The sequence below is a fragment of the Condylura cristata genome, unplaced genomic scaffold (assembly GCF_000260355.1).
Source record: "Condylura cristata isolate star-nosed mole 26May11 unplaced genomic scaffold, ConCri1.0 scaffold00002, whole genome shotgun sequence".
Lineage (NCBI taxonomy): Eukaryota > Metazoa > Chordata > Mammalia > Eulipotyphla > Talpidae > Condylura > Condylura cristata.
In genome coordinates this window covers 46,953,041-46,966,027 of record NW_004567103.1, presented here as the reverse complement: position 1 = coordinate 46,966,027, position 12,987 = coordinate 46,953,041, and the positions used below count along the sequence as shown (strand labels likewise).

At 33.5% G+C, this 12,987-nt stretch overlaps 2 protein-coding genes across 8 annotated transcripts in view; one reads left to right on the top strand and one right to left on the bottom strand.

Moving 5' to 3' along the window:
• KLHL41 (kelch-like family member 41) overlaps nucleotides 1–2,557 on the top strand; it is a 12,405-nt gene extending 9,848 nt beyond the window's left edge. The window contains exons 5-6 of the mRNA XM_004674566.1: nucleotides 861–1,007; nucleotides 2,248–2,557. Of these exons, the coding sequence (XP_004674623.1) occupies nucleotides 861–1,007; nucleotides 2,248–2,359 (259 nt within the window). The 3' untranslated portion in view covers nucleotides 2,360–2,557. The remainder of the gene's footprint in view (nucleotides 1–860; nucleotides 1,008–2,247) is intronic.
• Nucleotides 2,558–4,364: 1,807 nt separating this feature from the next.
• The window catches only part of FASTKD1 (FAST kinase domains 1), a 32,249-nt gene continuing 23,626 nt past the window's right edge, over nucleotides 4,365–12,987 (bottom strand). For 6 of the 7 annotated variants that reach the window (XM_012724693.1, XM_012724697.1, XM_004674565.2 and 3 more), the window contains 6 exons: nucleotides 9,839–9,967; nucleotides 9,016–9,147; nucleotides 8,569–8,682; nucleotides 7,171–7,309; nucleotides 6,422–6,536; nucleotides 4,365–5,877 (listed from right to left, as the gene is read on the bottom strand). In XM_012724693.1, the coding sequence (XP_012580147.1) occupies nucleotides 5,782–5,877; nucleotides 6,422–6,536; nucleotides 7,171–7,309; nucleotides 8,569–8,682; nucleotides 9,016–9,147; nucleotides 9,839–9,967 (725 nt within the window). In that variant the 3' untranslated portion in view covers nucleotides 4,365–5,781. The other variant, XM_012724699.1, reaches the window with a different exon arrangement.

The following is a 12,987-nucleotide window of genomic DNA, read 5'->3' as shown; positions in this document are numbered from 1 at the left end:
TCACCTCCGGGGCAGGCGGGAATCGAACTCATGCGGAAGTGGTTTTAACTTCTCAGTGCTGTGCTTTAACCCGCTGCGCCACCAGGGAGGGCCTTATATGCCTTTTTTAAAATGACAAAATTGTTCCAAAATGTTGCTTATGATTATGGATGATTTTTTTTCTTCTATGCTTTCTGTATTTTCCTACAATATATGTATATTATTTTTATAATTAGAAAAATAAATAGCTAATATAATTAGAAAAAAACTATTAGGTCCAAATTTTATGCCAGAGTAATAAAATAAGGAGTTACCAAAATGACTCAGTCATTCTATATAGAGTCTTGATACTTCCACATAATTTCATTGATGTTATCTTTATTTGTCCTATTGCAAAGGCTCTTTACATAAAAAGGCACTCGTTAAATGCATTACTTAAAAACAAGATGATCCATAAAAATTAATAAAAAAATTTCCAACCTTGGCATCTAAAATATCCACATCATGTTCCTCTATTCCAAAGGACTTGGATACTTCTTGAGAAATGATGGAGATCAGTTTTTGAAATTTAGTATTGGTATTCAAAATAAGTTCCCACACATGAGAGCCTAGGAGCTGTAAAACTTCCCTACACTATTTATGGCACACATTTTGATAACCTCTGCTGAAGGTGATAGCTGATGAAGCTAGTGTTACGGCATTGACATACTGAGAGTTTTATATCTAATATGGTTGCCCTTTTCAAAAAGGAATATTTAGGTTATCTCTAGAAGTGAACCTAATCTAATTTTGATGCCTGTGCTACTTGGATTTTATCTTTGTAATTTCCTATAAATACATTTGGCAAGTTTTACATTGACTACATTTTTAATGACTCCTAGATGGGAAATAATGACTGAATTTCCCCAAGAAAGAAGTTCCATCAGCTTGGTTAGCCTGGCGGGATCCCTATATGCCATCGGAGGGTTTGCCATGATTCAACTAGAAACTAAAGAGTTTGCGCCCACTGAAGTCAATGACATATGGAAGTAAGTTTTATCCAGTCCAACTTTCTGAACCAATATTAAATTAGATAATTGATAAACAAATTTGAAGTAAGTAATATACCATACTTTCCTTGATCGCCACAGATTAGTGGTTCTAAACTTTGGTATGCACTTGAGTGCCTGTTATGAACACAGATTGCTGGGCCTCACCCCCAGAATTCAATAGGTCTGAGGTGAGACCTAGGAATCTGTATACGAAACAAGTATTCAGTGCAATTGTCACTGTTTGTGGGAAACACTGCAAATTATTGGTTCTCAAACTTGTGTACATATTGGAACATGAAAATATTGATGCATGGACTCCACCCCCAGAAATTTACTTAATTGGTATAGAGTATGGCCTCCTGCCAAAGCAACCTGTTGAACTCAATAAGGAACTAGAGTGGCTAGTATTCTTCGGTGTTTCGCAGTCCTGGTTGCAATTAGAATCAACTGGGAAGGTTTTAGGGGTAAATTCACAAGCATTCCCTACCTCCAAAATTTTTATTTAAATGGTCTTCATAAAGACACTGGGCTGTGTGTGTGTGTGTGTGTATGTGACACACTAGTATCAAATATATATACCAATATCAAATATATATATCATATATAAATATATATCATATATAAATATGTATATATCCATCAGTATCAAATATAAATATATATTTGATAATGGTATATTCTAAAAGCATGCTAGACAATTATGTATAGTCAGAGTTGAGAATCACTACTTATTCACTTTTGGTACTTATCCCTGTTTTCCAAAAATCCTAGTCTTTCCAGTCTTCCATTATTTTATCCTTTTTCCTTGTAATTTTTCTTGAAATCATTGCATTATTTAGAAATGGGCAAAGTGATAGTAAAAATTTAACTGCCATGAATCAAATGCTTTCATCTCATTAATCATTACTCTTTTATTGATTAAAATGCGGTCACTTCTCCATGAGGTCATTTAAACCTTTTTCTCTTAATTTGTTGTCCCACATTTTGTATAGATAATCTAGGTTCTTTATTAGTGGTAAAATCCTTTTTGTTTACTTTTCTCTACATAAATATCACTCAGTACATTGTATAACTGTTGAGGAGAATTTGTACCATTTATGAAATTATTCTACTAGCAAGTGAATCCTGAGTAAGAGTAGGGTTTTCTCAAATATCCACATTTGTATGTTTAACACAGGGAAACCTATATATCTATCTACTTACAAATTGCTTATTGATATTTTTTTTCTCTTACCAGGTATGAAGATGATAAAAAAGAATGGGCTGGGATGTTGAAGGAAATACGTTATGCATCAGGAGCTAGTTGTCTAGCAACACGTTTAAATCTCTTCAAACTGTCTAAACTATAATCAAGAAAGTGAAAACCATAATAAATTATGAGGAAATGTGTTTGGATAATAGGGTTTTAATTTATTCTTTTTTTTAAGTCTATAAAGAGTTTCATGTAGAAATTATTGAGTTGTCCCAACTTAGTGGGACAACATTGAATTTTCAATGTAATAATCAGGGCTGAAAACCATTTCTAACAGGAAATATGTTAAATTGAACAGATTATTTTGTTAATCTCTCATTCAATTATTTGTAAAGAAAACTCTAAATTTGAGTCTTACTAACCCTTTCTTTTGCATTGTTGGGTACCTTTTAAAGAATGAAATAAGTACATCATTGTTTTTAAAAATGCTTAAAATAGCAAAACCTTCCCTCATATTTGGAGATATTACAAGAACCCTGTGTATTAAAGATTTTGTGCCATGAGAACTTTGGAAATGCCTTTTTTTTAATGATTTATTTATTTATTTATGCATACAGAACTGGGGCACAGGCCAGAAGTGGGGGGGGGGGTGAGGGCATGTACCAGAGTCAGAATGGAGAGCAGAACTGCTGAGGGGAGCAGCAGGTAAGAGAGGAGAGGTCTGCTACAAGATGTGGGTCACTTCCAAGGCCAAGGATAGAACTTGCACTGAAGCAGTTGCTGATAGCTTTGCAGTTCTGCACTTTAACCTGTTGCACCACCAGAGAGGGCCTTTGGAAATGGTATTTAAAGGAGTCTAGTAAATGGGTCTCATTTGAAAGGGAAAAGTCTAAATAGTCAAATTCAAGTGGTCTTTTTCTGTTTTGTGTGTGTGTGTGTGTGTGTGTGTGTCTATGACATGAATATAATTTTATTTAGGTTTTTTTTTTTAAACCAGTAAATGACAATCTTCATGCCTACAGTATCTATGATGTTCAGAAGGATGGGCAGTATTTAAAACATAGATTTGTTTCTTAAACTACTCAGGTATAAGTTGGGGCAATTGGGAGGTATAGAGAAAGGTATGTATTCTTTGGTTAAGTTTTATCTGTACTCTCTTTGAAAGAGCTACCTATGGTGACTATTTTCTGGGATGTGAGATTCTACATTCAAACTCTTGTTCTCAGTTTATATATAGCAAGATGACTCAGTTTGTTCACAACCATCACATTCAACTCTGCAAGTCATCAACTAATCATGGCTTCTGGGTGTCATTGCACTTTCACAGATCTATTTGACCTCTACTTTTTTTTTTTTTTCAAGCAAATGATACAGTATTTTAAAAGATTTATTTATTTATGCTTACAGAACTGGGTACAGGCCAGAGGTGTGGTGGGTGAGAGGATTCATCAGAGACAGAGTAGGGAGCAGAACAGGCAGACTGACAAAAAATGTATACTGCTGAGGGGAGCAGCGGGTGGGTCAGGAGAGTTGACCTCTACTTTTATACATGTAACATTTTGGGAAACTTGACTTGGAAGTACTTTGGAGTATTCTATGATTACTTGTCAGGCAATTACATGAAAAAAATGAGTGTTTATATGGAAAAATTTAACAAAATTCAGTTTTACTTTAGATTTTTTTTAAGTAGAATCCCAATTACTTTTCTGTGTTGAGAAATATCACTGTGAATTATACCATGACTACACAATCAGCAAATCTTGAAGATGGGAAACTTTTCAACAGATAAATTAGTAGAGAAAGGATACAAAGAGATCATAGATTAAGACAAACTTAAAAAAGCTGTGTGTATGGAAGGAGTTTGTGTCTTAAGACACAAACTTGGATGATAAAACTGTAGAAGAAAGTGCTTACTATTACTGCAATATAATGATTAATTTCAGGAAGAGTGCTGATATATGTAGAGGATCATTAAATTGTGAAAATAATTTTGAGATGATGAAAATTTTCTTAAGTTAGACAGCAATGATTCTGGTTTCATAACCCAATAAATATACTAAAAAACACTTTTCCAGGCATTGATTTTATAGTATATGAATTATATCTCAATTTTTTAAAAACCAATGCTTTTGTCTATAAGTTTAAAAAAAAAATTGCCAAATAAAAATACAATAGAGAAAAGCATTTTAGTCAAGCAGCCCAGAAATTGGAGAATAATAGCATGTGTAACAATAAATGAAAGGTAAAGTCAGTGTCATTTATTCAGGATCCCCATGTACTCAAAGTATATAATAACTGTTTTCACTTATATTAAAAGGAAACAGTTTATAATCCTTTTCAGTCTAATAATAATTTATTCTAAAAGATGCACAGTAAAATATTTCAATTTACTCAGGGGATTATTTCTTGTAATCAGTTGTTTGGGAAGTCAAACACAATCATAACAAATTTAGCCCATCAGCTAATACAAATGAGTATTATGAGGAAATTCACAATAAGGAAGATTTACTATCTAACTTACTGTTCTAATTCTGTTTTTTACAAGTTTCTGTGAAGTTCACATTCTGTAAAATCATTAAGTTCTGGAGCTCAAGTCATGCAAAGTAATTAATTATTAAAAAAAGTACATCAACTAAGCCTAAACCATCAGTGGAGAAAATCACATGTAGGACACCTTTTAAAGGTAGGCTGAAAACTCAAGGTATTTTAGCTACCAACCTAAATTTGGGACAGAATGAATTTAGAGGGTTATGGAGTTAGAAGACAGCAAGTTTCAGATGAACAATTACCTGCATCCCTACCAGATGGCCTTAAAGTATTTACATTGAGGCTTTTGGCTAAACACACATACATACTGCTCTTCATAGAGAAGAGATTGTATAGGATCAGATCAGGTCCACTTCCCCCTCAGTTTCTCCCCATTCCTTGTTTCCATTTATAAGAAAACTCATTTCTCCTCTCATTTTCTCTGGCAACATTAGCACTTTCAAACCCACTGCTCACCAAAAGTAATCTTCAGGGTTACAATGATTTCCATGTTGCTAAATTTAACATTTTCAAGGCCTCATCATACCTGACCTTCAACATCATCTGATCCCTTATTCCATATTTCATATTCAGTCAGTAAGCTAATTCTATTGCTTCTGCCTTGAAAACCCACTATGGCGAGTCTTTCCCAGATTAAAATTAAAACTGCCTAGAATGCTGCTATTCCTTTTCCTGAATGTTTCCCCATAGTATTTAAGATCAGGTTTTATTCATTTTATTTGACTCTACTGATAGAAAATAAATTGTATTCACTGCTGTATCCCCAACATCTAAAACAGTTCCTGGCACACAGTATGCACTCATAGAATGAATTGTAAACTATTTAAGTTTCTTGAAAGCTACACATCTTTTATATTAAAAAATTTTACACAATTTTCAAGCCAGATCTCCTATTATAAAATGTTTAATAGATATTCCGTTGATCCTGAAAATCAGTCAATTTACAATACTATATTTCATTTGATTCAGGCTACCTCATTAAAATAAGTTTATTTGTGTTACATGATAACTGATTTTGAATAACAACTAATATCATGATTTGCCTTCTCCAAATATACGTTCTCTCAGGTAGTCCATGCGAGCATCCTTTGTTGACAATGTCATAGAGTTCCATTCAAAATGAGGGATCTGTAAAATAGGTAATGTAGTTTGAATAGAAGTTTTAAAGCAGTAACAAAAACACTAGAAAAGACATATGAGCACCATTAAGCAGAGCTAAAGGAGCCTTATGAAATTATTTCACATAGCAGAGCTTTTGAACCCATTACAGAAGCCAGATCAATCCCTTCTTCATGAGAAAGCCTAGGCTTTTTGGACACAGCTCCTTTTATCCTTCTAATCTTTAGTAGCAAGCACAGACATTTTTTTTCCTTATGTACCTTTCCTACATTCATAACTTAACCTTTTTCTTTTAGATCACTATCCATCTTCACAGTGCCTCTTTCTGGTAAAACAAATATACAAGACAACAGATCTTCTAGAAACAATAAAAGAATTGGTAGTTTTTGTTTGCCACTCTTCTCCAGAAATGGAGGATATTCTTTTTCAGAGACATTTTAATAGCATTTTGTTTAATACTAAGAAGATAATTCTATAACTTTGCCATTAAAAGGAAACACATAAATCCAGTGTTTCTGGGTTTCTTAGAGGGCAAACTATGAGTATTTCATACCTGAATTACATGATAGCCCAAAATTTCCAAATGTCGTTTTTTCATAGCAGATTTCCCTTTTAAATGAGGAATGTTTCCACAAAAAGCTCTTGAATCCAAAAATTCCAAAGCAATTCTACATAAGATAAAAAAATATAATATTTACATCTGAATTCAAAATGAGCAACTGAATAATTATAATAATTTCAGAAACAAGGTTGCATTATTATAAACTAGCACATCAAACATATATAAATCAGTATGACAAGTTATTTTCCCACTTAAATTAGTAAGTGATGACAAGACTATCCATTAGTGGAATTACACCAAATTGTGTAAAATTGTATCTCCATGCTTTCATCCATTTTTTCTTTATCCAATATATATTTATTATGAACGAACCATAAGTAAGGTACTGTGAGGGGCACAGAGTATGAAGTGACAAAGCTTATGTTCCAACGGAGAACATATGATATAGAGTAACTGTAACAGCATAGGAAGTAGCTGAGTGCTATCAGGAAAGCAGAGGTATGAGGGTTCTGAAAAAGATACCATTTTCCTTTTAGCACTTTAGTTAAACACTATTCTAGGCTTGAGACAAGGAAAGACAGACATTTAGTCAGAAGGCACAGGAAAAGCAAAGGTACAATGGTAAAATGCATGAGATATATGAAAAACAGATTCAATTACACTCAATCCTTGCTTACCAAGTTCATCAAATTATGCCAAATTTAACATTTAAGTAACAAAATCTGAAACTAAGAAGTTACCTTTCAGCTCCTGGTGGCAGCCTTGATCCATCTATTTGGGTATTTAATTCCCAGTGCATTTCTGGCAGTTTTCCCAGAGTTATATTTTGGTTCCCATAAGGAAGAGGTTTTTTTCTTTTATCCAAGGTAAATTCAAAATCTACAAGCAAGGACGAGAACCAACAGCATGAATTAAATAAATTCTTACAGGTTAAAGTTTAAGATATACTCTAAATAAACATACAAATGTATGCATGAAAGCACGATATACTTCCCTAATTATCTAACTTAGTTTGTAAGATCTGGTCCAATGTATCTCTTTTTGAAAACCAATTAATAAAAATCAGTAAGTATTATTAAACTGTAGTTAGCATGGAGATGTAGTTAGCATTGGGCTAGGCCAAATCGCATTAACGAGATTTATTTTAATCACCTTAAATTTCTTGGTCATTTCTGGAGGAAGACAAGCCAACTCTGAAAACTATTAAAGACAAAAATTCAAAAAGGTATTCTGTCTTTCATACATAACGTGTATAGAAATGTAAATAATATGGAAAGTTCTTTTTAGACAAATTCCAGCTAATGAGTACAAAAGGAATGACAGAGGTAGACTATCACTACTTTGTTACCTCTGATGAATGATAGATTTAGGTAATGATTTTACTGGCTGATAAATTCAGTGGTTGAAAACTGATTGGAGAACTTTCAAATTGATGAATTGACGACTTCCAAACCTGCGATGAATCATAATGTAAAAAGAAGACAACCAATACTGGTGTTTTCCGATGTGATGCAGTAAGAATGTACCACCTATGAAATAGTTTGACAAAAAAAAAAACCTAGTATAATGGAATAAACTTGAGATCTATTGGTTTACAGTAAAAATGGGATACAAGAGCATGTTAAATGTTAAATACTGCAATTGGAAAAGTCCAGAATGTTAAAAAACTTTTTTTCATAAACTGTAAAAGAAAAAAAGGTAGAACTTTTAAAAAACATATCAACCAAATGTAATTTTTGAATACCAATTTTAATAAACTATAAAATAATAAAAGAAAATTGATACATTTGAACAATGATCAGCTATGTGACATTAAGGAATTAATGAGAATGACTATGGTACTGTATATATATATATATATTTATTTATTTTTAGACATTCTTTTAGATATATATCCTGAAATGATATAAACCTGTGATTTTCTTCAGAACAATCAGTTGGGACTCTAGTAAAGGATGTTGGTACTGGATGAGCTATTTATTATTCTCTCTACTTTTTTTTTTATGTTTGAAGCCTTTCATAATAAACATAATCATCAAAATTTTTAAACAACACAAAAAGAAACAACGAATTAATGAGATGATTCTATTTAAATTATTGATCTTCTAAAAGTAGTTAATAACCTACCAAAAACTTACCAACGGTGTGGAAATAAGGTGTAAGAACTGAGGCTTTTACACAATTGTTTCCTCCCAGTAGTTCTGCTAACATTTTATATATCTGCTGTTGTGCACCATTCATGCTGCCAACATCTTTATGAAGATAAAAATCGTTTGTTCACTTAAAATCAGTTTGAGTGAAAATCATCCCAATTTTATAAGCTAAAAAATAAAGATACTTCCAACAAGAGCTTCACTGTAATACAATACACAATAACACAAAATTCAGCATAAGACATTTGCTCTCTACTGAAAGGGATTTCACATCTTAAATATTAAAAAATTCTCATAATGCAAATATTAACAGCTACAAAATGGTTCCATTAAATAGGTCTTTGGGAATTCTCAGGCCATAGTTAGCTTTAACATAACAATGTACTACCTAACAATTTACTTTATTGGTAGAATTAAACTTCACTATCTCACCTTTATTATACTGTTGTTGACAAAAGCGGTCATGAAACCATGGAATCTGATACTCAGGGCATTCCAAGTAGACTGCTCTATTTAATTCCATAAGACGATACTGGACCCTCATACTTAGAGATGAACATAAAACTGAAATCAAAAATAAAATATTAATAGGTATAAATAGCCTGACTTAGAAAATACAATCCACTTTTTCACATCCATTTCTCCTTATTATTTGTTGCTATTTTTATTTTCACCTAATAAAGCAATTCCATTTTAAATTATTTTAAATTATTACATCTAGACTCGTAATTAGGAACGACTCCTAATTTGTTTTCACTAATTATAAATGTAAAAACTACATTAAAAAATTATATCAAATACTTTTCATTTAGGAATCTATTCTAAGGAAACAAAGATGAGATTAATGATCCCCATAGGACAATCATTATTAATAATGAAGAATTGGAATAATCTACAAGATAAATTTTGTAAACACTAAAAAAAATCATGATCAAAAAAATAGTGGCATAGAAAATTGTTTAAAGGTAAAAGGCAACCAATATATAACTCAAATTTTATTTTAAAATACAGATCTATAAACATACACATAAGAGTAGGAGAGATACAGAAAAGAATGACACTGAAAGTAGTAATTTCTTTCAATAGTAAGATTATAAGTAATCTTTTGTTTTCTACTTTGTATGTTCATTTCATGTGTTTTCCCAAGAAATTCTTCTCTAAACTTTGTTACCAATTAAATACTTCAGTCTAGGTAGAGCTGAAACTTGCATATGAAATAAAGGTGATAATTTAGTAAATTAATGTAAATACTTACGTGCAAGCTGAGAATCCAATTTGGCCAAGAACTGGATGTTAAAAATTGCCTTTAGTAGATGTTCTGGAAAATATTCAAGTGTGGCCAACGAGAAACCAAGAAACACTAACATGAGGGGATCTAATTTGCCTAAAACAAAATTAAGATTTTTTTTAAATTATAATGATAGCCATCTTACATAAATATAAGCACATACTTCATAAAGTAAAACTAGGTTTTTAAAAAATAGTGCTGATACATCCTCAACAAAACTAAATTATACTGGTAGTTACCTGTTGGGTGGCGGGGCAGGATGGAAAAGATAGACAGGGAGAAGGGTAATGTTGTTTCTTGGTTTGGGTTCTGAGCCTTTGAGTGTTTTAATTTGTATAAACTCATACTCTATACTAAAGATATATGGATGTTTCTGTATTACTATATTTCCACAAAGATTTTTAAAATCACCTTGGAAAGGAATGAATCTGGCCCTCCCTGGTGGTGCAACGTGTTAAAGCACAGCACTATGAAGCTGTTGGCAGCCACTGCAGCACAAATTCAAACCCCCAGCCAGGAAGATGACCCACATGAAATGGCAGCCCTCTCCTGACCTGCCTGCTACTCCCCTCAGCAGTGTATTTCAGTGGATCAGACTGTTCTGTTCCCCACTCTGTCTCTGGTGGATCCTCTCACGCCCTATACCTCTGTTTTGTATGCATAAATAAATAAATTTTTAAAAGGAAAAAAAAGGGAATGAATTAAAAATGGAAGTTCAATAGACTGTAAAAAGGGTATGTGATCCTAGTCTCTATGCATTGCTGATAATAATGGTGTTAGTGATCATAAGCATTGGATATGTATGAAGTTATTTATATCATAATCTGTGAATCGCTGATAATAATGTTAGTTATCATAAGCATTTTCCATGTATGAGCTTATTTATATCTTAACCTAGCATACAGTAGGACTGTTATCTTTACTTTATATAGAAGTAAAGAGAAGTGAAATGACTTGCCTAAAGTCACACTGTGAACAAATGCAGGGTGAGCCAACATGACAGCCCAGCTCCAGAGCCTGGGTCACTATGTAGCACTGCTCTCTAGGGAGCTCAGACAGTTCACAAAGCTGAGTTGTACACATGCGTGAAGCTCAGATTTCACCTGGCACCTCTTCCCTTACCTGTCACCCAGCAGCATGGCCCATATCCCAGAGGTTATTTAGCAGACTTGCCTCATCTAAGAGGAATTTGAACTGGGAAGAAAGGGGTCATCTATAGGCAGCAATATTCTGACAAAAGACATTAAGTCTTTTCTCTTAGGTATTTGCTGTCTATTTAACAAAGCAAGATCAAGTCATAAGGACAAAAGTGACAATTTCTATCAGCAAAACTGATACCAACGCTAGTATTTATTTTTTCAAAAAGGAAATCATTAGTCTCCAAGAATTTTCCAAATAGTCTTTTAGTAAATCTTTGAAAAGCCAAAGCTGTACTTCGCAGCGTTTATTCTCTAATGTGTTTCATTTTTAAAAAAGGAATGCAACTAAACCTCTTTTTGAAGGACATGAGAAGCGATATATTCTCATTTCCTCTGGTTGTTGACACACAACTGAACTACTAGGAGAGCACACTCTTAAGTTTTAGTTTCAAGTTTTCCCTTTCCATATATAACTGTGTTCCCAAAAGGGGTATATGATGTCACACATGCACATACCCACACACATGTAAAACATATCATAGCAATTCACTTTAAGTGGTTTATTAGCAGACACAGTAGCATCAGGCATGGCTAAATGCTATCTGTCCAATAAGAGCCACAAAAATGTAGCAGAAAATGAGCATGATACTGATAATAATGAATATATTTATTCTTGGCCTCACACCAGCCTAACTAAAGGTTATAGGTCTATGATAACATACCCTAATTGAAAGCCTATCCTGACAATGGATACTTTTAGTATCTGTGACTTAGTGGACAGTGGAATGGGCAACTCTAATTCAACAGGCATAACAAAAAGCTCTCAGAAAACTTGTCTCTGGCTGTCTTTCCACCCAGACCTGCTACTGAACTTAGTCTTCTCACTGCATTCTTGCCATACTGAAATGGCTGTTCCTGGAAGAAACCAGGAATGTTCCTTTCTCAGGGTCCTGTGCACTTTTTTGGGAACTGTCCTGGGATTCTCTTTCCCTGCTGACATTGCTCACTGGCCCTCACTTCATCCAGTCCATGGTCAAATGATATATCCTCAGAGAGGCATTAGGATTGCCTTATCTAAACAGCACTCTATCCCACTCACCACCCACCTCTCCCACACACTTACTTACCACCACCTAATCTTAAATATTTGTTTACTGTTTATGTCAGTCTCCACCCAGCAGAAAATAAGCTCAATGATGATACAGTCTATCTGTTTTTATACTTCCCAATATCTCCAGTGACTAGCCAATGAGTACCTGGGGCATACTGACTGAAAAGGCAGTAACTACTAAGCAGATACCTCACTTATAAAACTTCCACATCATCCTCACAAATAAGAGGTGTGGGTTTGAAAAGAGAAGCCCCACAAAACACTACTCACTGAAGGCCAAAAATTCCCAAATGCCATTCAGGACCCAAAGTAAAGTATAATAAGGAAAAAAGTGTAATTTTCTGCCTCTGTTATCCTCAACTATTATTTCTAAGGTCATCAGTAAGAAGGGTTACTTGTTTCTTCCAGCACTGAAAAACTAAAGATTTTTTTAAAGAGAGGCATAATAATCAGCACCAGGGCAGCAATCTTTCCCACAACTAATAAAGGCCCTTAAAAATAGTTGTTTTCTTTAAAATATACTAAGCATCTCTGATGTGATAGAAATAGGAAGTACTCAGCACCACATATAAACCACTTTTGCTGAAAACATCTACTCTGTATATAATCAAACATCTAGTTTACTAGAAATGTAGGAAATAGAGGAGCAAGTTCAAATAAAGTAATCAGACAAATCGAAACTGTGGCACAATCCACAATAAATGGCCATCTTTCTTCTTAAAAAACAAAACAAAAAAACACACCCATGCGAATGAACCACACCAAAAGACCAGAAACAAAAGGTGCTGGAGATGACATAGAGTAAAAGGAACTCTCTTACAATGTTGGTGGGAATGTAGACTGGTCCAGCCCCTGTAGAACACAGT